This window comes from Lepidochelys olivacea (genome assembly GCF_965140295.1).
Source record: "Lepidochelys olivacea isolate rLepOli2 genome assembly, chromosome: 4".
In the NCBI taxonomy this organism is placed as follows: Eukaryota; Metazoa; Chordata; order Testudines; family Cheloniidae; genus Lepidochelys; species Lepidochelys olivacea.
Genome location: NC_140414.1, coordinates 91,628,692 through 91,654,446, shown reverse-complemented (window position 1 = coordinate 91,654,446; position 25,755 = coordinate 91,628,692). Strand labels below are relative to the sequence as shown.

The 25,755-nt window shown below is 43.1% G+C and overlaps 1 protein-coding gene across 1 annotated transcript in view; it reads right to left on the bottom strand.

Moving 5' to 3' along the window:
* Positions 1-25,755, bottom strand: part of MTMR7 (myotubularin related protein 7) — an 87,537-nt gene that overhangs the window by 30,569 nt on the left and 31,213 nt on the right. The window contains exons 3-7 of the mRNA XM_084625552.1: positions 24,271-24,433; positions 18,138-18,295; positions 14,276-14,404; positions 13,471-13,605; positions 2,000-2,132 (exon numbers count right to left, since the gene is read on the bottom strand). Coding sequence (XP_084481678.1) covers positions 2,000-2,132; positions 13,471-13,605; positions 14,276-14,404; positions 18,138-18,295; positions 24,271-24,433 — 718 coding nt within the window. The remainder of the gene's footprint in view (positions 1-1,999; positions 2,133-13,470; positions 13,606-14,275; positions 14,405-18,137; positions 18,296-24,270; positions 24,434-25,755) is intronic.

Below are 25,755 nucleotides of genomic sequence, written 5' to 3'. Positions count from 1 at the left end.
CCTCAGGTGATCAACTGTCATCCCCACCCCATAAATTCCTTTGGAATTTTGAAAGTCCCCTTCCTGTTTGCTCGGTGACGTGTCCAGGTGGCCATGCTTGCTCCACGCACTAAGCGATCCCCCGCTTGGAGCAATGCCAAGCTGCAGGACCTCATCAGCATTTGGGGAGAGGAGGCTGTGCAGTCCCAGCTGCGCTCCAGCCATAGGAATTATGATACCTTACGGGCAGATTTCATGATGCATGACTGAAAGGGCACATGACCAGGACACACTGCAGTGTGAAGGAGCTGCAGAACGCCTACCACAAGGCACGGGAGGCAAACTGCCACTCCGGTGCTGAGTCCACGAGCTGCCGGTTCTACAAAGAGCTGGACGCGATATTTGGCAGCGACCCCACTTCCACTGCAAAGGCCACTGTGGATACTTAGGTGGTTTGTGGGCCAGTCGAAAGTGGACTGAGCCAGGAAGAGGAAATCTTGGATGAGGATGTGGAGAGGGAGGGGGACCCAGAGGCAGGGGATGACTCGGAGGCCAGAGATGCATGCAACCAGGAGCTGTTTTCTACCCCGGAGGAGGCTAACCAGTCACAGCTGTTCAATCTTGGAGAAGCGCAAACAGGAGAGGAGGCCACTAGTAAGTGGATTTGATTTTGGGAATTGCTGAAGTGAGTTGTTGGGGGCAGGAGGGTTGCAGAAAGCAGGCTTGTCTCCCACCACATGCCTAGTCTGAGTGCTGGAACAGGCTGTTGATTGACTCGCTCACTTCACAGGAATCACCCTCAGAGATCTCCAGGAAACTCTCATGGAGATACTGGGCAATCTGCTGCCACAGGTTCTTTGGCAGAGCTGCTTTGTCTCTTGCCCCATTAACGGTAACTTTCCCACATCACTGTGCCGTCACGGGGGGGAGGGGGGACAACGACACACTGACCATTGCTGTACACAGGCGAGCCACATAGGGACAAGGGCGGAAGCCGCAGTCTTGGAAAAGACCCTCCCTTGATTCCCTGCTCACTCTCAGCAGCAAAGTGTGGGGACAGGAATGATTATCAGGCACCCCCCTACAGTGCTAGCTCTCCCCAAGAGCCATGTGCCCAGTGTATGGCAGGGTCCAGGTCACCATTTTGTATGTCTTGTGGCTCATGTGTACTTGCCTGGGGCAGCCAGTTAGTGAGAGGTGTGAGAGTATTGGCTGTGTTTTAAACCACTGAATCAGTGTCCTCTGTGTTGCAAACAACACTACTTCTGTAAAATGTTGCATTTAAAAACTTCACAGAGATTACCTTGGGAGCCCAGCCTCCCTCTTTGTTACTGGCAGCTGAACAGCTGCGCAGAATTAGAAAGCGGCCAAGAAGAACTAAGGACGACTTTCTGCGTGATGTTATGATGCACTCCGCCACCAACAAACAGGAATTGAAGGAGAGGCAGGACAGTGAGAAGAGGGACCGAAAGGAGAATGCGGTGCGCCAGAATGAAGCCACGGAGCGGCTCTTAAAGGTTATGGAACGCCAGGCAGCCACACTCCAGGAGATACTAGCTCTTCAAACCAAGCAGCTCCACGCCCACCCTCCCCTGCAACCGCTGTCGTAAAACTCTTTCCCATGCTCCCCCCAGACACTGCCAACACACTCTTATCAACCTCCTGGCTCCAGTCTGTACCCATGGCATTCCACTTCTCCCCCCTCAATTCAAACTGTTGGTTTTTTTTAAACAGCCAAGTTACAAACCACATAAGAAAAGTAATATTGGTGAAATATCACTTAAAGTAAAACACTGTTGTAATCAAGAGAACATTCTTCTCTGGATGATGATATTTGGCACAAGTGTTTTAGCAAACAGGGAGATATACACTGTACAATATCAATAGGCCTGATTCTCCTCTCTCACCTGTTTTACAAGTGAAATACAACTGACTTTGAAGAAAATTACTCTGGATTTACACCTGCATGACAGAAGAATTAGGCCACCTCTCTGTATATCGATATCAAGAAAAGTTTTACCTTCTAGCATTTTTTGCAGACTACTCCTCATGACATGGATGTTCTCAATACCAATGAACTGAAACTTGATGTTGGAGTAATTGTCTTCATTCTCATATCCTTTCCCTGCTGCTCTGTTTGCCATTGCATTGAGCTGCAAAGGTAAAAAAAAAAAAAGACACTGGGTGAGAGCAGGAAACAGGTCATGCTCAAAAGACAACTCTCAGTCTACTGCAGTGAAGAAAAGAAAAAGGGATTAATTAAGCTGTTATTTAAAAATGCAAAGCTTGTAACTGAATATTCTCATGTCACTTGTGTATTCTAGTAGCTTTATCTTTTTTAGAAGGGTGCTTCAACTCTTAAAGCAGTGCTGGGCAACCTGCGGCCCACCAGGGTAATCCGCTGGCTGGCCGCAAGACAGTTTGTTTACATTGACCATCCGCAGGCGCAGTCACCCACAGCTCCCAGTGTTCACGGTTCTCCATTCCCAGACAATGGGAGCTGCAGGAAACGGCGGGGCCACAGGGACATGCTGGCCACCACTTCCCCCAGACCCCATTGTCTGGGAACAGCGAACCATGGCTACTGGGAGTTGCGGGCAGCCGTGCCTGTGGTTGGTCAATGTAAACAAACTGTCTCGCGGCCCACCAGCGGATTACCCTGACGGGCTGCAGGTTGCCCACCACTGCCTTAAAGGTTTTTATTCAATCACTCATAAGTGGACAAAAAGAAAAGGAGTACTTGTGGCACCTTAGAGACTAACAAATTTATTTGAGCACAAGCTTTCATGAGCTAAAGCTCACTTCATCGGAGGCATTCAGTGGAAAATACAGTGGGGAGATTTATATACATAGAGAAAATGAAACAATGGGTGTTACCATACGCACTGTAACGAGAGTGATCACTTCAGGTGAGCTATTACCAGCAGGAGAGTGGGTGGGGAATAATTATCACTTTTGTAGTGATAATCAAGGTGGGCCATTTCCAACAGTTGACAAGAACGTCTGAGGAACAGTGGGGGGTGGGGGGGAATAAACATGGGGAAATAGTTTTACTTTGTGTAATGACCCATCCACTCCCAGTCTCTATTCATGCCTAAGCTAATTGTATCCAATTTGAAAATTAATTCCAATTCAGCAGTCTCTCGCTGGAGTCTGTTTTTAAAGTTTTTTTGTTGAAGAATTGCAACTTTTAGGTCTGTAATCGAGTGACCAGACAGATTGAAGTGTTCTCCAACTGGTTTTTGAATGTTATAATTCTTGACGTCTGATTTGTGTCCATTTATTCTTTTATGTAGAGACTGCCCAGTTTGACCAATGTACATGGCAGAGGGGCATTGCTGGCACATGATGGCATATATCACATTGGTAGATGTGCCGATGAACAAGCCTCTGATAGTGTGGCTGATGTGATTAGGCCCTATGATGGTGTCCCCTGAATAGATATGTGGACACAGTTGGCAACGGGCTTTGTTGCAAGGATAGGTTCCTGGATTCGTGGTTCTGTTGTGTGGTGTGAGGTTGCTGGTGAGTATTTGCTTCAGGCTGTCTGTAGGCAAGGACTGGCCTGTCTCCCAAGATCTGTGAGAGTGATGGGTTGTCCTTCAGGACAGGTGGTAGATCTTTGATGATGCGTTGGAGAGGTTTTAGTTGGGGCTGAAGGTGATGGCTAGTGGCGTTCTGTTAGTTTCTTTGTTGGGCCTGTCCTGTAGTAGGTGACTTCTGGGTACTCTTCTGGCTCTGTCAATCTGTCAATAAGTGGACAGACACTGTCTAGTACCAACATTGTCACCTTGAACGAAGCTGCTGGAATGTCAGAATTTTAAATAATAATCAAATCAGACATTGGCAGAGGAGAGTACAGCACTGCAATTTAACCCTGTGGGGATGAGTATGCAACATCCTGAGGGTTCTACACTCATGAGGCAAATACACTCCTCTCACCCTCTGTCATCAGGGGCTCAGCTTCTCTCCCTGCTTCTTGACCCTCTTTCCCATAACACAAATGAGCCCCTTCCAAACCTCTGAACCCTGCATGCCAGAAGAGGTCCCATGTTCTAGTGGGCCAACAGTCACATGGAGCCATTTTGGTGTCTGTGCCAGTTCTTCCCTTCTCTGGCCTGACCTCTAGACATGCACCACAGGTGCCATGCTGGTTCTTAGCCTAAACGAGTAGCTGAGGGAGGCTGGAGAGGGTTCCAAGTGGGGTGGCGACAGGTTGGATCTGAAGTGGCTCTTCCCAATAGTCCCAACCCAGCCCTCCCACTGTAGCTAGAAACATTCCCTCCTCCTAGCTTCCTTATGGCATGAAACACCTAGGATTTAGCCAGGCCCTAAGGACTAAAAGTATGGTCTATATAAGTTGTAGTTCAGAGAGGCTGATCCTTGTTTCTGTATAAGCTCCATTTGTATATAGATTATTGGGATCTTACTGCAAGGTCATGGGTTTTATTTGTTCTTACACAGCTGACCTAATTTTATTATTTTAATCAATTACTGAACATTGCCTTTAATGGTAGAATATAACCAGAAGTGTCCTATTGACCACTCCACAGCTTCATGTTTGTAAGTATACTAATCCTTCCCTGATCATTAATCTTCCATGGCTAGAATTAGTTTGCCCAACGTACCAGAGAGTTAACAAAACACACTTTCTTGAAGCTTGGGGAGGTTGCAGTGTTTCAACCAAAGTTGGTTGTAATCCCATCTTCAGGAATGTAATCACACTGCCCAATTACATCCTATGTGCAGGTTAAAGGGGTGTCTCCCTTGCCTTCTCCTTATATTCTCCAAAGTTGGCTGTTTGTATCTCTGAGTCAGAATGACCTCACATAGCTCATTCTCCAGTGTGCTCCTCCCGTCAACTTTGTATGTAAAAGGAGATTCCATTGTGTTGGCCAACAGTGCTTAATTTAAACACTGACTGAGAGGACAGGTGAATAAACATCCTTTGTCTGGCAGAAACCTGTTTTTCAACTCTGCCTCAATACAGACTTTCGGAACATGTTTTAGTATGCACAGATATCTCCTTACACAGTATCTGTACATACATTTTACAATGATATTAACAACCAGTGTGATCCCGGCTTTCATTTAAGACCTCACATGATATTCTTTAGTGAACTAGAATGTACATACCAGTATCAGGATATTCTGGTAACCCCCTTGTCAGCTGGCATTGAGGGATTTATGGGTCACGTTTCAACAGACACCCAGTTGCCTTTCCTCTTCCATCTCTCTCCCTACTCTAAGGACTACCACAAGATGCAACCTACTTCCTATAGTCTCTCTCTCCCCCATTTATTTTTTATTTGTTTTTTGGCCCAGCAGCCTCATCATACGAGTTGACCATCACTATCTTCATCATTTTTAAGCCAAAGTTTGTTTTTGTTTTTTAAAATATCCTTTCACTCATTCTAGTATCCTTAAGAAAATGCATCAAAGATTTTTTTTTGCATGGGGAGGGGGGGGGAATAACTGTTACATTTCTCTAGCATTCTCACTGGTCCCTTTAGGGAAAAATCTTTGATTCCAAGCCAAGTCAAGTTTTCATATAGAGACTTTCTTTCCATAAAATATTGCCCACTACACTGCCACAGAACATGATCCACAGTTTATTTGGTTGTGCACACTTTGTCTTTTTTAATAGGTTTAACTTATCATTTAAGGCACAATGACCGAACACTCTAAAAATGACTACTTCACTTTTTCTAGCATGGCAGGGGAGTACAGTATTATCTTCAATTTGAGCCTACATCACAGAAAGTTTGTCCTTTCCCACCATCACCTGTCCATAGTTCTTGCCATTCCTTTGCAGGCTCCTTCGTGACCACACTTCTAAATTCTTATGTGCTTAAAGGTATCTTAATATCCACCTCCTCATTTTGTAGAGCATGTTTTGCTGTTTTGTCAGCCATCTCATTTCAGGTATTCCAATATAACCGGAATCCGTGCTGTTGTTATGGATACCTGTTCACATTTCTTCCATAGTTAGGAACATTATTTCACTTATGTCATTTCTGCTTTCTGAAGTCCTTGTTCTGATTACCATTATGCTTGAGAAGGAATCAGTTAAAATTACAGCTGCAGCCGGATGCACATCTCTTATCCAGGTTAGTGCCAACACAGGTTCACTGCCACAATTATCCCCATTAGTTCAGCCATCAGAACAGTCACATAATTCAACAGCCTTTTAGATTTCTGGATTCTGACTAGGAACACAGAAGGCTGTTCCCGCTCTACCCATGCTATCATCTTTTGATCTGTCTGTATAGATTTGGCAAAGCAGGCCCAGTTTTTCACAAATAAATTCAAAAATTTAATTGGTCATAATTAAGGCTACGTTTTAGTCACGGATATTTTTAGTAAAAGTCATGGACAGGTCACGAGCAGTAAACAAAAATTCACGGCCCAGGATTTGTCCATGACTTTTACTATATATCCCTAACTAAAACTTTGGGGGGGGGGCACTGGTGCAGGGGGGGCAGCAGCGCATGGCCCGGGACCCCCACTGGTGCTGGGGGGCAGGGTGTCTCTCTACCCGGCTCTGCGTGTCCCTGTAGCTCCTAGGCAGTCGAGGCGTCGGGGGCTCAGCATGCTGCTCCCGCTGCAGCCAATGGGAGCTGTCGGGGCAGTGACTGCGAATGCAGGCAGCACACGGAGCCCCCGGCCCCTCTGCCACCTAGGAGCTGCAGAGCCATGCCAGTTGGAGCCGGGGAGCTGCCCACCCCAAGGTAAGTACCCCTCAGCACCCCCAAACTCCTTGCCCCAAGTTCCCTCCCACACACCCAAATTTTTGCTCCTGACCTCAGGGGGTAACCCCTAAGCCAGCACCAGCTGCTGCAGAAGTCACAGAAAGTCACGGAATCGCAGCCCTAGTCATAATGTGTGGTTTTTCTTTCCCTCAGTTTTTTCCATACAGTTCCATATCCACATATGGGTGAATTATTGTCCAGCTGTAGTTTGATTTTCCATTATTAAAATATTTTAGTTCTCTCAATTTTTCTTTCGATAAAATTCCTTTACCCATTTTTTGGCCTGATACATGGATTGTCAAAGACTTCCTCATACTACTTTTGTCTACTAAGTTCCTAGCAATCCTCATAAATCTTTTATGTTCTTTTATTTTCAAGATTTCCTTTTATCTTTGCCCAAAAGATTAGATCTACTAGCATCATAATTTTACAGGTGCTGTCAAGGTTCCTCCCGCACTCTGAACGCTAGGGTACAGATGTGGGGACCTGCATGAAAAACCTCCTAAGCTTCTCTTTACCAGCTTAGGTCAAAACTTCCCCAAGGTACAAAATATTCCACCCTTTGTCCTTGAATTGGCCGCTACCACCACCAAACAAATACTGGTTACTGGGGAAGAGCTGTTTGGACACGTCTTTCCCCCCAAAATACTTCCCAAAACCTTGCACCCCACTTTCTGGGCAAGGTTTGGTAAAAAGCCTCACCAATTTGCCTAGGTGACTACAGACCCAGACCCTTGGATCTTAAGAACAATGAACAATCCTCCCAACACTTGCACCCCCCTTTCCTGGGAAATGTTGGATAAAAAGCCTCACCAATTTGCATAGGTGACCACAGACCCAAACCCTTGGATCTGAGAACAATGAAAAAGCATTCAGGTTTCTTACAAGAAGACTTTTAATAGAAATAGAAGTAAATAGAAATAAAGAAATCCCCCCTGTAAAATCAGGATGGTAGATACCTTACAAGGTAATTAGATTCAAAGCATAGAGAACCCCTCTAGGCAAAACCTTAAGTTACAAAAAAGATACAGAGACAGAAATAGTTATTCTATTCAGCACAATTCTTTTCTCAGCCATTTAAAGAAATCATAATCTAACACATACCTAGCTAGATTACTTACTAAAAGTTCTAAGACTCCATTCCTGGTCTATCCCCGGCAAAAGCAGCATATAGACAGAGACCCTTTGTTTCTCTCCCTCCTCCCAGCTTTTGAAAGTATCTTGTCTCCTCATTGGTCATTTTGGTCAGGTGCCAGCGAGGTTACCTTTAGCTTCTTAACCCTTTACAGGTGAGAGGATTTTTTTCACTGGCCAGGAGGGATTTTAAAGGGGTTTACCCTTCCCTTTATATTTATGACAGGTGCTCTCCAGTGACTATTTGCAGCACACACATTGGTGTCACATTACACCATGTGTCAATCACAGATCTTGGGCATGGAGTAGTTCCAAGTTTTTAAGAATTGTTTTTGAGGCTAAACCAAAAGCTTGGCATCTGTAGTCTGAAACTGGTCTTATCAATGCTCTGAACATCATCAATACCTTCTTTTCTGTACCCCATTTGCTTTGAGCTACACCTGTAAATTGATCCTACTTTTACATGGTATTATCTATGTGATCTTTCCAAGTTAATTTATTATCAAAACACTATTCTTAGGTACATAAACTTTTGAATGATCTGATTTTTTTCCACCATAAATCCTATTCTTCCCTAATTTTCTTTCTAGTTAAAAGCATTTCCTTAGTTTTTACAAGTGAGAATTCAAATCCCCAATCATTTCACCACTTGGAAATCCTCTGGAGTACCAGATTTGTCTTTTCCATGGCTACTTTAAGTCTTTTATGTTTAATCCATATAGCATAGTTGTCTGGAAAAAGGGAAGAACCTACTCCCATTTGCACACTTTCCAGGAAGTCATACATCATAACAGAAAATAAAGTGGGCTGATAATACGGCCTTGTGGAGTTCTATCTGTAAATCTGTACATTTTTGATAAAGCTGTTCCAACTTTAATTTGTATAGTTCTGTCACTTAAAAAGTCCCTTATCCATTGAAATACTGTCTCTTTTACTCAAGTGTGTTTAGTTTATAAACTTCCCTCCATAGCTTGTCAAAAGCTTTTTCAATGTCCAGGAAGACCATTATCATAAAGTTCTTGGTCCTCATGCTTTTTTGTTTCTCTGTAGCAGGATCAGGATCAAGCTGGGTCAGGATACCAGGAAGTAAGGGTCATGCACCAGCTTACAGACAGCAGGCAAATAGCAAAGTCAGGGACAAAGCAGTGACAGAAGCCAGAGTCTAGGGTCTACAACAAAGCAGGGTCTATAGCAGAAGCAAGCAGGCAGTTTGCATCATTGTTCAGGCCACTCTCTAGGATAGCTTTCTTGTTTATATACCAGCATGAGCCAATCAGTGGGCTGCAGGAGCTGCTACTCAAGCCCTGCTGGGTGGTACTTCCTGCAGAGCCTAGCTTTACAGGGTCCTCCAGAAAAAGTCTCCCCTAAGCTTTCAATGGTAATGTAGCAGCATCCCCAATAGTCCCAGGTTCTAATCTCACAGGGTTTTACACCTTGTTTCTTAATTAGTAGCACCAATACTTGTTTCCATTCTATTACCAGCAGTCCTTTTTCCATATATCATTATAACAAAATCATAATAGAATCTTAAGGCTCCCTTCTGACAAGTGTTCAATCTTTACCTAGAGCTGTATTTTTCCTGTTTCTAATGGCTGCAATAAGCTCCTACACACTAACATTTTTGTTTAACACATCATCACTATAGACCCTCCAGCCATATAATCGATCACAGTTATCCTCAATAAACCTCCTTTCCCCTCTCCCCCCCACCCCCAAACTCGTTGTTTTGATTCATATCACTACTGGCCTTTCGGGATTCTTTTGCTAAAGATTCCTTTCCTAAGTTGAAAACCTCAGTTTCATGGCTTACAGTAAGAGCAGATAGATATTTCCTTTTACTCTGAAATCCATTCACTTTTAATGTGTTTATATATTTCTGAAAGCTTTGAATCTTTGTTCAATTTCCCACCGAAATTTCTCCAATTTCTTTCTTTTTTTGGCTTTTTGATAATCATTTGTGCCACCGCCTTACATCTTTTATAATTCATTAACTTTTTACTATTCATTGAGTTTTTTGCTTGTTTGTATGCCCTATTTCCTCCCTTGATTGCTAATCTGCAGGCCTCATTCCACCAGAGTACCACATTTCTAAAATGGGAGCAGCTCTATACACACAATTCATTTTCTACATTCTTCTAAAATTGACAATAGTATGATATTTCAGTACTCAAGAAATGGTACCAGGGGCAGGCATACAGGAATGTGCTTCTAGTCAGATGGCCAGTAGGATGGTGGCCCTGCCTCTCAAAGGAAGTTAGATGCCTAGGTCCTAGTCAGAGGGAGGCACCTATCTCCACTTGGGATTCACAGCTGTGAACCCTCTCCCAAAGCTGAGTGCCTAAGCCAGCCCTTTCTTGTGAAAAACAATGGGGAGATAGTGGTGATGCCACTTCCTTACATCTAGTATCCAATGGTTAGAGCACTCATCCAAAATGTGGGACACTAGGATTCCAATTTCTGCTCCAGAACAGGGAGGGGTTTGAACCGAGGTCACCCACATCCTGGATGAGTGCTCTAATCACTGGGTATTTTAGCAAGCGGGCTAAGGTGTGGGTTCCAATTCCTCCTCTGTCTTTTATGCAGGTTAGATGTACTCTGAGCATGTCTACTGACTTGGGCCCCACAGGTGACACAGGCAGGGGAACCCCTAGTTTATGAATCCCACCAAGGTTTATGAGTTAGGCTCAGAGCAGCTTGGTGGTGTCAGGATTTAGGGACTTTGCACATGCCCATTGGCTGAAATTTAGGCACCTATAAGACTTCAGCAGTGGAAACTTAGGCATCTGCTGGGTTAAACAGTGGCTGAGCAAAGGTCTTGTGAATGCCAGTGGTGCAAGGGCACAACTAGAATTTTCCTAAGGAGCAGGTTTTTTCTCAGGTTACCTACCATCATGTCCAAACCAAGTCACAATCTCTCCTTCTGGAGCAGGCCTGGGAGCAAAAGAGGAGGCGGCAGCATGAAGAGATGGAGCCCTCACCCCACTCCAAGCTTCTCTCCTCGCCTCACATGAAAGAGACTGGGACCGCTCAGTTGCCCAATCATTGTGACTCAGAATGGCACCTAAATGTTGGACAAAGCAGCCTAAAGGGGCTGTTGGGTGTCCTGTGAATCTAATCCCAGATCTCTAATACAGAAAGCTCTTTTAACTTGCAGTGTGTGTGTTATAGATAGATAGATAGTTAGACAGATAGACAGATAGATAGATGTAAGCAGAGTCAGGATGAGCTCTACCCTGACATCTGGTGGCGAGTCGTGGTGGGTTGTGGAAAAGAACTTCAGGGGCTGATCTCATTTGCATAGGCACACCCACCCCGCCTAGACGGTCACTTTGGCTGCTGTAGGAGCCCCAGTTTCTCTGTTATTGGGGCAGGAAAAATAAACTGTTATTATCCTGATCACGTGAATCAAGGACAGTTGAACTGTACTTGGCCTTTTGTTATGATGGAGGGACCCACCATCAACTAAGCACCACTCGCTAGGCAAGGGTCATGGGTTCCAAAACCCAGTGAATGGAGAGAGACTCTACATGCCAATTGCACCTTTTCCTCTCTCCACTGTGGAATATCAGAGCTAGTCTTGATTCCACTTGGAGTCTAGTTACAGGCTGCTAAGCTGAATTCACTTTGAGCCAATGGTGCACCAGCACTGAGGCTCCCCTACTACAAGCTGAAATCACTAAAGAGCTAAAATTACTAAGAGCTGAAATCACTGAGTGTTGTGTTAAGTGGGGGTGGGGGCTGAAGATATATTGCAGAGCAGTTCGTCGAGTGGCTCATGGGACAGCTAGCAGAGCAGTTTGCTGGAGCAGCTCACAGGACACCTGGCAGAGCGGAGCGGCTGGCAGAATGGAGCAGTTTGCAGGACGGCTGCAGTGGCTCACGAGATGGCTGGTGGAGCAGAGCAGCTGGCAGAGCAGAGCAGTTCATGGGACAGCTGGTGGAGCAGAGCAGAGCCCCCATGGAGAGGTGGGGCAGTTGGCTTTGGACCACGTAAGGTGCCCCTTAGCTCCCCCCCACCCCATTTCCACCCAGGTTGGGAGGTAAAACTCTGCAGATAAACTTTCAGACTCTGGGGCTGCCCTGACCAGGGACAGAGACTTTTAGGTTGTTGGACTTCTGGGACTTTGGATGACTTTTGGGTTGCTGGACTCAAGAGCCGAAGAGAAAGAACACGGCCCAATTTGCTTGGGGTGGGGTTTTGCTCTTTGCTCATGGGTTGTGTTATGGATCCTGTTGGTGGTGTTTCCCCAACATAATGCCACGTTGTTTCTCTCTGTTATTAAAAGGCTTTTGCTACACTCAGACTCTGTGCTTGCGAGAGGGGAAGTATTGCCTCTTTGAGGCGCCCAGCGGGGGTGGTATATACTTGTCCCAGGTCACTGGGTGGGGGCTCGAGCCAGTTTTGCATTGTGTTATTGGAATGGATCCCCTAGATATTGAACCCGGCCCTTGTTGCTGCCAACTCTGATGGACAGAAGGGTTACATTCATTTATTTATATATAAGTAAGCAGACTTTATTATATATATATATAGAAGTAGGCAGACTATTTTCTACCAAGTGCACTAAACGCCCATCTGCTCATCTTTTAATGTCAGTGAACAATGTAAAAGAAGTTGCGTCTGGACAGTGTTCTTTCAGGACGGTCCTCAGCATGCCTTGCTAGGAGGATATAAATAATCTGTTGAATTCAAATCTCTCTCTCTCTCCTTTTGAATTAGACATGCGTGTTCTCTCGAACACAAAGTGATGTAGCCTCTCAGCAACAACAACCAACCATGCAAAAAATCATCCCAACCCCCCTATTTGTCCCAACAGATTCCAACTCCCATCTCCCTACCACGGTTCCCAATGGATTCTTTGCTCAACCAGTCCCAGCCTTCTACTTCCCCTGGCTCCCAGTGCCAGCCTCCCCTTCCCGCCTTCCTACCTAGCCAGTCCTAGCCTCCCTACCCCACCCAGGTCCCAGTCTCCTTGCCCAGCCAGTATCAGTCTCTGCCTCCCAGGCTCCTTGTGCCAATATATTCCCCCAGCCTTCTTCTGCAATGCCCTCGACTCAGCTTTTGTCCACCCTGAATTTGAATCAGATCTTTTCCTCTTCCACACTGCCTGGGTGCCACCATTGAGAGCCCAAGAGAGACAGGCTCACTGCTCTTAGTACCCGTGCCTGGCCCCACCTTGGCCTGGAGCAGCTGTGAGCAGCCATTACTGAGGAAGTCTCTCTGAGCCCTTAACTCTGGGCTGGAGCATGTTCAGTCACTCTGTTGGAATGGCATATACTCAGTCCACTCACAGGTAGGAGTTGTGAGGGGATGGAGGAGGCTCAGTGCAGATAGAATCTTGGAGATTTGAGCTGTTAAGCTCTAGCAACTCTCTACAAAGCATGTGTGAACTGTGATATTTCAAAGATTTATAACCTGGAGTTCAGACTCAAAAGGTAAATCCAAAGTAACTTTACAGAGCGGCATTACTGTGGATTTACCTGGAAGCAACTGAGATTAGAATCTAGCCCCTAGTGGCCACCATACTTTGGACTTTTATATTTTCTCTGACTTCGCAACACATACCTGGTGTTGTTAAATGTGCCAGCACTGTAACATACTTACTTTAGGCCGAGTGTCAACAACATATATGAAATTGCTTCCAGGATTTGCCTTTCTGATGGCCTGTAGCATCTGTTCATCCTCAAGGCACCGAGCACTGAAGCCAGACAAGGGCTGGCTGCTCCTGCAGATTGAGGCCTGAATTAAAACAAATCCCCCGTGTGTTTAATGTGCATTAATAATTTACTACACAAAGTTATTTACAAAACAGATCACTAGGAAATGAACAAAATAGCTCCATTACATGTACAATTAACAGGAAGAGTAGAGCAATATTATTAATTAAATGTAGCTGAATATTAATAATTTAATGTTGTTGTGTCTGTAGGCACCCGTATTCACACCCTACATATTACTGCAATGATTTTTGTATAAAATATGCTTTGTGAAATACCATTTGAAAACTAATATTCTGGTCAATAGTATCATTGTAAAATATATGTAACAATGCTGTATGTGAAATTATGGATGCTCACTGATATTATGCTTTAAAGTCTGTGACTAAAAGGCGTTTAAACCAGGCATGTCAGGAGGCGTTGATAAACGCCTTTGTTCAGGCAATGGAAAGAGTCCAACACCTCAAACCAGGTGTGGCCAAATTCAATGGGCTCTTCATTTGTTTAGAGGTTGCAGCAGGAAGAGATAATTTGCAGAGTAGCAACCACCAGCAGGGTCAGGGAACTATATGCTTATTGGGTGACTGTTGGTGTCCAGGCTGTGAGCTACAGCAGCAGAACATTTAAGGCACCAGGGTTACAGGGCAGGTGGTCACACACCCTCTCACCCCAAATCACAGCTCCACACTTACATTGTTATCCTTACAGTAGTAGGAAAGGGCTGGGAAACGTCTTCTGCTCCGGAATTTAGAGCTCCCCACAATGATGTGTGCAGTTGCAGATTTTGGTACGTACACTTCAGTAGGGTATGAGTCACAGACCTGCCAAAGGAAACTTTTGTTTGTCTGCTTGCTTTGTTTATTCAAACAGAACTTAGCATGAATGTTAACTTTAATCATCACCATTACAAAAACAAAATCACAATTACATACCACCCTCATTCTGAGGATCCTAAAGTGTTTCAAACATTAATTATGCCCCTGTGATGGGGTAGTTAATCCCCTTAATGGAAGAGGGCCTCAGAGTTAACCCACCCCCACCACTTGGCACGGTCCTTTTAATATTTTGGAAGGCCTGATATATATAAGGACCAAGCAGATACCAGTAGAAAGAAAGTGGTTTGGAAATAAGGAGTGTTTGGAAGGAAATCCCATTACTGTTTCTTTAAGGGCCTAGGACCAGGAGCCTTGCAGAGTGGATGGCACAAGGCTCTCCTCTCTCTCTCTCAGCCAACTGGGATGAGCTTTAGGAAGGGACTAGTATATCTGCTGTCTCTCCTTCATAGCAAGGGAGACACCACTAAGAGGAGGTTGTCTGGTGCATCCTCTGAGTATTGACTGGGGGAAAGGAAGCTAGTTGAAAGAAAAGCTAGCTAAGGCCCTACAGCTTGTTTAAATCACAACCCTGACTCTAAGAGGAGTGGAAACCAGAAAGATTGTTTGAAGTACAACCCCATCTCCAGAAGGAGGGTGTGTGTCAGTGTTAAGGAGAGAGAGGGTGGTTGTCTGCAGTACAACCCAGCTGCTGCCAGAGAAACTGCGTAGGATCTTAAGGAAGCTCCTCAGCAGCAGGCTGGGGAAAAGTCACACGAAGAGACAAAACTCCAGGGTGGAAGTAATGGAAGCTGTAGGCCTGAGAGAAAGGTGGACAAATGTGGGGGGAAAGAGAAGCAGCTCAAGGAAGTGACAAAAGATTGGCAGAAGTGGTCCTTAGCTGCCTAACGCAGGGTTCCTGGGCTGGAACCCAGAGGAGAAGGTGGACCTGGGTTCTCCTCCCCCAGCAATACGGAAGGTACAAGTCTTGGGACTGAAAGAGGCAAAGACAGCTGAATACTAGCTGGGGCTGGGGACCTTGGGCCTGGCATAAAGATTCTGGGTTTTCTGTTTGGACTTTTCTGTTACCCCAGAAGGAGACTGAACTGAAAGGTGACCAGACAGGCGGGCCCAGCCATGGAAGCTGCAGACCATTGCAGAACCAGAACAGTGGAGAAGGCAGTACAAGAACAGAAGAAGGCTTGCAATGCCATGTTCTGGCATGAGGCAGTGCTATGGTGTGTTCACAGGCTGTCACATGACCTCTAGGAGATAGGAAATTATTATTATCATTATCCCAATTTTACAGATGGTAAAACTGAAGCAGAAAAAGGGGAGTGCTATATATTTGTGTATCCAATAACTTTATGTGCCTATTTCAGTACACAGGATGAACAGGGGTTCTGGGAATGAATCAGGATTGTGTAGTAAAGAAAGGTATTGTCTGTAGGACCCCGTCTTATCAGTTGCAGAATTTGGAAGGTGTGCAAGGAAATTGCCTTTTCTCTTCCTGGCTGATTCATGGTTATACAGTTGAATGCTGTCCTGAGGAATCTGGCCTCTGCCACAGAGTTCCTAGGTGATGCTGGGCAAGTCACTTAAATTGAAGTAAGAAAAGGAGGACTTGTGGCACCTTAGAGACTAACAAATTTATTTGAGCATAAGCTTTCATGAGCTACAGCTCACTTCATCTGAAGTGTCTGCAGTCAGTGACTAACTGTATGTTCATCATTTTTGGGTGCCCAACATGAGACACCTGAGATTAGATTTGCAGAAGTGCTAAGTGCTCATAGCTGCAGCTGAAGTCACCAGGAGCTGTACTTTGAATATAAAAAGTGCAATCAAAATGCTAAGTTCTTTAGAAAAATCAGTTCCTAAGTATCTGTAACTGGGCATCCAAAATTGATGGACACTTGACAACTTTAGGTCTAAACCTCTCTGTGCTTCAGTTCTCCAGCTGTAAAACGGGGATAAAAATACCACCTACCATAGTATGATGAGCACCACAGAAACACTCAGGAGGAAATTAATAACTGTATATTCAGTGCTGGGTTTGGATATTGTGTGGTTAAGATCTGGGGGCACAAGCTGACTGAGGAGAAAAAGAAATATTTAATAACTACTCATTCCCTGATGAGGCAGGGATGCCATGGAAAAAATGTGATCATGTAATTAGCCACATAAGGGAGGCTGAACTGAGGTTACACATGCAACCTTAATGCTGGCATTTCCTAACTTGTAAGGGCTTGACTTTGCAACCTTAATGTTCTTTTACGGTATTTCTTTTGGATGTTATTTTAATAGAGTTCCCTTTTCAGTGTTGGAAGAGAGCACTGAATTCTTGTAATTCTTTACCATTGTCACATGAGAAATTGGTTTTGCAACAATGAAGACTGGCTCCAATGTAGTTATTTTTGATTAAGTGAGATCAGATTCAGACCTGTTTCTGGGGCATGAAAAAATGACTGATTTTTATGTATGTATATATGAAAAACACTTCTTTATTTATAATGTATATTACTTAATATTAAATAATAAAAATAACTACTTTGTCTCTTCCTTCTGTGTATCCTTTCCTCCTTTTTCTCCCTTACCCTGCCTTCATTACCCTTTTCTTCCCTTCTATGATCCATCTAGAAGAATCATTTCCAGTGCTTTTGGTGTCTAATTTCCCTTGCTTTTCTATAACATTTCATGATTCATCCTTCCTTCTGTGGCTCATTCTGATCCCTTACATTTAAAGTTGTGTCACACTAACCCTTAAATTTGTCCTAAACCAGAGGTTTTCAACCTCTTCCTTACCAGGTCCCACCTGTTTCTCTCTCCTCCTCCCTTATCATTTAGGAAGTGAAGGGTGGACACAACCCCTGACACCTGTTTGAAACACCAGCCCCACTCCCAGGGGTGGTTGTAATCCCCAGGTTGAGAGCCCCTGCCCTAAATTATGACTGCTATCATACTATTTCCACAATTCTATAATAAATTCAAGCTTTTTATATTAGAAACAAGAAAAAACAATTAACTTCTGGCAGAACATACAGTCCCCTCTGAGGAGGTCTCAAAATCCCAAGTGATCTACGTGTAGCATGTGTGCGCTCCAGTGCCAAGGCATAATGGGAGTGAGCTGACCTGTATCGACAGGCTGACTTCAGAACTTTAGTCTGTTATCTCTTTCCATTAGTGTTACTTCATCACATTTTTAAAGTTTGAATTGAACAAATGTAGGGCAGGATAGGAACATCAACTAGCTAGGTAGAAAGGAGTGGAATTAAGATTTGTGACTTCTCAGACCATTGTGAGAATATTCCATCACAAACAATTCTCAGCAGCACTGCATGTAATTTCAGGAACAAGAAGGTAAGATTAAGTGTTAAATTAATTCTTTCAAACTAATGGCTTGTGTAATTATTAGGCAGAAAAAAAATTGTCTTTAAATACTCACTAGCCCCAATTCACCAAAGCCATTATTCATGTGCTTAACTTTATGCATGTGCTTAAATCTAGCCCTGTGCAGCAAAGCAGTTAAGCATGTGCTTAAAGTGATTTTGACAAGTCACTTTATCTCTTTGTACTTCCATTCCACATGGGTAAAACAGATTATGAGTCCTTTCTCCCACTCTGTCTAACCTCTTCGGGACAGGGACTATCTCTTAGGATGCTATGTAGAGCACTTAACACCATGAGGCCCCTGCCTTGGTTGGGGCCTCTAAAATCTACTGTAATACAAATTATAATTACACACTTGGTAGTCTCTGTTTACATCACTGATCTGCCAATAGTTATTTGGAACGCCCATCCGATTATATTCTTTATTGAGGCCCACAAGCTTCCATCCTTGTTCTCGCTCTTCTTTATCTAATTTTGGGTTGAATGAGAAGCAGTAGAGCTCTTCATATTTCACTGAAAGAGAAAAAGAGGCAATAAGACAGGACAATAAATCTAAGCTGAGATCAAAGTCTCCAAAAGCAAAGCTGGTATGTTATTCTCTGTATGGGATGCTATTCTCTGTTATCCCATTCAGATCATATGTTTTGCTATGCAAAAGCCCACATACCGGCATCTAACTCCATAGAAGCTTACTTTGAAAGTAATGGGCTGTTCTGCTGTTTGTGGCCCTTTGCCCCCTACTTGTATAGGCCTGTATTATCGATCCTACTTACAATATAGTAGCTCTCCCACACCTCTTTGCTGCTCAGTTGTAAACATTCTCATAGCTAGCAAAAGGGTGCAGTGTCAAAGCTAACATGTTTCCTTGAAAGGAGGAAAAACTAAGATCAGGAAAGGATCAACACATGTGGTCCAGCAGAATTCTTTTACCAGAGATAATTTAGTTGTTTTAATTAGTGGATTACAGAGCCAGTGGCAGAGACAATGGACCAAATCCTGAAGTTTTCACTGGACTCAGTAATAATGCATCAATTCTTAAATCTTAACTCAAGTTTTACTCTGCCCTGACTCAAGTAAAATTTCTATTAACTCCATGGTTTGTATGAGTAAAGACTGGAAAATCTGTCCTTAAATGACTAGCAATGACATTCTAGCTACACAGACTACTTTGTAGCAGCATGAAAATATTATTTATCTAAATTATTGCATGTAAATTATTTCAAACTCTTGTTTGCATAATTATGCCAATTCTCACATTTCAGTTCATGAACATACAATAAATATAATTTTAAATAGTTTTAACTTTGTTTTAAGAATAGCTGTATTTATGCATATGAAGTGACTTGACTGGATTCAAACACAGTATTTATATATAAACAGATATTTCATGGCCAAACTCCACTGCCAACTATTGTGTTCTGTGGATGAGATGATCCCACCAATCTGAATATAAACTGAAGAAAATTGGTTATAAGAACTATAACTCTAGCACATCAAAAGTTCATGTTTCATCCTCTCACTGTAAGGTCCGTATAGCTTTTGGATCAAAGATTTTAGCATATAAACGAACTGAAGTACACTGAATTCTGGTAAACTGAGTCACACCTGTTATCAAAACGTCACCATTTGATAAATCTGTTTCAGACTGTCTTGATTTCAGACAGGTTTAAATACAACCCTCAGTTACTTCTATTTTATGCCCTTGATAAGGAGAATAGGTCAAAAAATAGAGAATGGGGACTTATGTATGGCTTTAATAAAAATAGTTTTCATTTTAACTTCCATCCTCTTCTGCAGCAAGCATCTATTGTACTTCCATCATAGGTAATTTTTTTTTTTTTTTTTAGATTTAACAGAGCAATAAAGAGTAGTTTTAAGTTTCCATTAAATATATAGTATATGGAATCTAGGGGTAAAAAATAAAGCTAAACACGTCTGTGGCTTCTAATAACATGGTTTCCATAACTAAAAAGCTGGTGTGGTTTATAATGTTATCACAGTTCCTTGGGGAACTCAGTTCCCTCTTTCGAAACAATTATTAACAAATATGAGGACAGAAAGGAAGGAAAGTTCCCTTGTTAAATCTTTGTGACTCAGGCACTGAACTCAAGATCAGCAAAGTCATTATTTAGAGAAAGAGAAGGAAGACCACTGAAACGCAGTTTGATAGATCAAACTTCGTTCTGTTTGTTTTTTTATGGCACAGGTTTCATAAGCCTGTGTCTCATTTGCTTATGTCTCATTTGCTAATGTACAATTGTTACTTTTTTCAGGTTAAGCTTAACTTCAAATAACAAATTTGGCTGGAATCTTGACATTTATTTTGCACCCCAGTTGCCAAAGCATGCATTAAACTAGCTGAATAAAACTACACTTCAGATATTTCCTTTCCATTGTACCTACTCACAAAATTAAGTGGAAACTTTCACAACTACTGTATATCAAATTAAAATATACATATCTTGGTTGTATGTAAATCTAGCCTGCCTATCATCTCAGGTTTTAATATCATATGGTGGTACATACAGGTTTTCCAAATGCATCAATTGTGCCTTAAAGCTTAGTTAACATATACCTTCTGTAATATTTAGGACCTGACACAAACACAGTATTATAGTCATTATGCCAAATCCTGCTTTTGTACAACTTCAAATGTTACTGTGACACAAAGTAGCCCAAGCTAAAGGGCGAAATTCTGCTTTCAGTTGTACCTCTGCATGCTCCATTAGAAGTTGACAGGTACAACTGAAAGTAGAATTAGACCCTTTAGTTTGGTTTGGCCACCTTATGTCACAAACTGTTACAATACGTTACACAATATCACTACAGAAGATGGGATCTTACACAGTTTCAGGTACGGTATAATTCACGAAAAAAGGCAAGTGGGGGAGGGAAAATAGAGCCTGACTCAGCCAGAGTTCCTCCTGGGGAAGACTCGCAGTCCACAACTGTACAGCAATTATATTACCCTTCGAGAGGGTGCAGCACTCTGGCAGATGGAAACCGAGGATAGAAAAGTTGCAACCACTAGTATTGGTAAGCCAAATCTTGCTCACTTTACAATCAGTCCTTTCAACATCAGGTGAGTAAGATTCCCATCCCCCCCACCATGTCAATGTCAGATGCTTTGCTGCTAGAGGCAAAACATGATGTTGCTCTGCAGCAATGTCCCCCACCTGGTGGAAAATGTGACTGGATCTGCAGAGCACTGGACAGCCTCAGAAGGAAAGGGGAGGGGCAGTCCTTGCAAGGGTAGGTCTCTAATCCCCATAGGCACTCTGCCACTCATTGGCCAGCCAGAGGGAGATAGGAGCCAATGGACTCCCTGTCCTTCCCCATTAATTTAAATCCTTGCCCAAGATTTTTCTTGCCTCTTGTTCCACTTTAGTTGACCCCCAACCTCCCCTTCTGTAGTTATACTGTAAAGACCGTGTTTTTAGGATACTGTGGGTCTGACCAATTGCCTGTTTTAGAGGTCAGGAAATATTTTTCCCATTAGGAAAAAATTGGTAGAAGCCTGGTAGGTTTTTTTTGGCTTCATGACAGCAACATGGAAGGACAGTTAGGTTCAATAGGAATAAGATTTAGAAGTCTCATCTCAGTAATTTGTAAGAATATTTTATTCTACACAACTTGCAGACAGTGTCCAGTGCAAATAAAAGGCCAAAAGGGTCATTGCCCAGAAATAATAGACCTTAGGTCTGTGGGAGCAAGAGAAAGACCATAAGCCTTTGCAGACAGAGATCTCTTTGGTATTGTCTTTCTCCCTCATGGGAGAAAGGGATGAGATGTTTCAGCAGAATGAGCTAAATCCAAGGTGAAGGCTGAGGAATATCTATCCTGAGTTACGGGATATCTTATAGGAGGCCTGTAAATCCCACACTAGACTCACTTAAATGAGGGAGATGGGGTAGATAGTGTCCCTCCCCAGTATTAAGTTTAATTGAGTTGTGGCCTGCCACTTAAATCCATCCTTTTGTCTGTCCTCATTCGCAGAGGTGTCCTGCTCAAGTTGCTTCTGCTATGCTACCAGTGGATCTGCCCAACAGGCATCTTCTCAAAAGCTGCCTACCATTCAATTTGCATTCCTGGCCTCATTTGTTCTTCATTGTGGCATTCCAGAGAACAGCAACACCAGGGTCAAAATCCCACCTCTCCACGGGCATTAATATACACCTTCTGTCCTGTCAAGGGAAGGAGCATTACAGGATCTCATTTTTCCAGTCTTGTATGAAAACATGATGAGATCCTGAAGCCAGTGGAGTTAATCCAGATTTACATCAGCGGAACCAAGAGCTTAAATTGATTAACTGTTTCTATAACTCACTCCAATTATTTTCACCCTACATCACCTAGCTCACTCAAATACACTCACTCCAGTGTACATATTCCCCTCATAGTATTCCAGTTATAGTAAGCACTTTACCAACTTCAACTGCTGCTGTGGCTTGCTATGCAATTTTTTCTAACACACCAGAGAAAATCGACTCTAACAAGCTGTCTTGTTGCAAGATGAAAATTAACATTGATGTTGTCAGTTTTGTGTGAACTATAGCAATGTTTCCTTTACACAAAGTTCAAAATAACATTAAAAGACAGAGTTGGACCTTGTGCTTCAGACTGGATTGTTTGCATCAAACCAGTCTGCGTCCAGCATTCTTTCCAATTAATTCTTAAATTAACAGCACAAACACAGGAGGAGATGCTGGACTCCGCTACAATACTTGGATTCTCACTTTTAAGGGTAAAGGGTCAAAATTACCTTTGGTTGCACAGTTGAATTCAGTATTTTAAACTGACAGTAGGTCCTAGATTTGAACATGATCAAAATCCAGATACAGGTGAATCAAAACACAGATTCACTGGTAGACTAAATCACTGCCAAGCTGCCAACCTGCATATTCTTTATACAACACCTGCTCTGCAGCTTTTCTTTGATACCTGGCAATCTGTGTTCAGTGTAAAAAGAAACAAAACATAATGAAATCTGACATATCTGCAAGATATAGTGTAGCCTTTTAGCAACAGCTGTAAGCTGAACAGGTTATACATTCAAAGCACATTCAATAAGGCCCCCAAGTTTAACTTAACATCCTTAAAGCAGGTGTTATTCACAAAGTAATGTCATACCACTGATGCTGTACAGCTAAATCTTTCTCAGGAGATACTTAACTTAACACAAACTCTTCACTTTTTAAGCAATTTTTTGTGTACAGCCAGCACTTACCATTATTTTAATTATATCCCATTGTGCTCATTGCCCTATTTCCCCATCACACAAATTACATGGTATATTTGGATGAAATATATCTCCTAAAACTGGGAAGCACAAAGGCAGCTACATTTTTCCCATTATTTTCTATCCCCTTCAGGGCAAAGATAATCTTTTTTTCTGTGTTTGCACAGTGCTGTGCACAATTGGAGCTTTTGGGTGCTATGATGATGTAAATATTTACTCCTAATGTGTCTAATTCAGTTAAGTTCATTCTCTTAAGTTTTATACTTAACCAATTAGTTATCTTGAAAGAATAAAATAGGATCATTATATCCTCGTATTGACCCTAGATGTAATAGAAGTGAAACTGCAAAGTACAGACAAGGAATATACAAGCATGAAAACATCCAAGGCTATTGAATTTCATTTTACCTTCCTTGAACATTTTTCCAGAAATTTAAATACAGGGGTGAAAAAAGAGAGGCTGTTTTGTATATTGCAGCTGTGATATCAGAACAGTAATATTACAAATGAAAGGTCAGATTGTTTTCTGCACTCCTCAGCTACATTGTGGTTGGATCCTGAGCAGGTGTGAAGCAGGGAGAGGTTCATTTCCTCCTGTTGTCATGTGCAAATCTGCACATAGCAAGAAACAATTTAGACTAGTGCCACTGGCCAGAATGAACTGAGGAGAAAAAAGGCAGAAAATCTCTTCCAGGTTTTGTCACTTAAACTAGATCCAGCCACTTGAGGCACAGAATGGGATGACATTCACAGAAGACTGTACAATTGTTCACAGCATGATCATGGGTATTTGAGCTTTTTGTGGTTGGCTTCAGTGAGGTACAGCCACATTTCAAAACTGTGTGGAAAGGTTATAACTGTTAAGTTCTTTCAGACTTTCCATAAGGGGTAGCCTGCCATCAGCCCAGTGCTCCCCAGCTAGTGCATGCTAGTGACCTCTACCTAGCCATGCCCCTGGGCTTTATTTGTTCTACTGACAGCATTAGTTGTCCCACTATATATGCGCTCACTAGCACTTACTGCCACATTATGGCTGCCTCTTATAGGAGTGCTGCTGGTGGAGCGAGGGGAGCCTCTCCAGGCAGATTACAAACAGAAACTGCCCGTGCCCTGATGGTGAGATGATGTCAGCATCTTTTTCAAAAGGCAGGCAACAGTCCATTAACAACCTCAGCTCCTGTCAAAGGGCATTCAATCAGGCTAATTGCTTACAAGCATTAACGTCTAGTGCTGCGCTCCCCTTGCATACCTGGCCGGGCCAGACGTATTAAAGATATGTAAACATCATGGCAATCTCTTTCCTGAGGTATGATAAGCTGGATGATCTGGAAGTTCTTGCAGCGAATCAGCAAAGGGCAGCCAGTAGCAGTTGTGGCCTGTTTCTCAATGGAGGAAATTTGGCTGTGAAGAATCTGAAAAAAAGACAAAAATTGGGTATGCCAAGCAAAAATGACATCTGTGGTAAGGAGACACAACACTACACTGATTTCCCATGGTCTAAACAATAGCAAAGACATTTCAGAGAATCCTCACAACCCTCCTCTTATAGCTCTTTCCTCTTTTCTCCACTTCCGGGCACAAATGATAAGAGACTGATATTGCTCCTAACATAACCCAGAAGAAAAAGTTCTCTAATGCTTCAGATATTCAAAGGGTGTTACAAACACTATCTAATTCATGACATCTAATTGCTTTCTTAAAATGTAAGTTAGTGGTTATAAAAGAGACAGCTCTTTGGATCCAGCTTTATAATGAGAAGTTGAAACAGCACCAGTGATATGAATAAAAAAAAAATCTAGGCCAAAACTTTGCCCCTCTCCACTGGCAAAAGCTCAAATATCAGATCTTATTTAATGATACTGTAAAATAAAGGGGAGGACTGGAGGGAAGAATGACAGAATTTATGGTTAATGTCAAATGGGCAATAGAATTAGTAACTAAACTACAGATAGACACTCAGTATAGTGAGGGAGGCACATCAGTACCTAGATAGATTTGATAAAATAGACAGACAAATTGGTTGAGACACATAAAACAGGTAGACAGAGATACAGTAACTCCTCACTTAAAGTCATCCTGCTTAATGCTGTTTCCTTGTTACGTTGCTGATCAATTAGGGAACATGCTCGTTTAAAGTTGTGCAATGCTCCCTTATAATGTTGTTTGGCAGCCACCTGCTTTGTCCAGTGCTTGCAGGAAGAGCAGCCCGTTGCAGCTAGCTGGGGGGGGGAGGGGCTTGGAACCAGGGTTGACCGGCAGCCCGCCATCAGCTCCCTGCTCCCCTAAGTTCCCTGTGCGGCATCCGCCCAGCAGGCTATCAATTGCCGGCAGTTCAGCTGAGCCTCCCCCCGCTGCCATGTGCTGCTCCTGCCCTCTGCCTTGGAGCTGCTCCCTGGAGCCTCCTACTTGCTGTGCAAGGGGGGAAGAAAGGGGCTAATGTCAGGGTGTCCCCCTGCTCCTGCACCCCACTTACCCCTTCTCCATAGAGCTGGGGGGAGGAACACGAGAGGGCTCAGGACGGAGGGAGCTTACTGGCCGCAGCTGCTGTCTCAACTTCTTGATCTACTTAAAAAGGCAGGTTTCAGAGCAACAGCCGTGTTAGTCTGTATTCGCAAAAAGAAAAGGAGTACTTGTGGAGAAAGGAGAAAAGTACTCCTTTTCTTTTTAAAAAGGCAATGTACTTAGAGTGGTGTCAGTGTACTTAAAGGGGCAATGCACGTCTCTCTCTCTCACA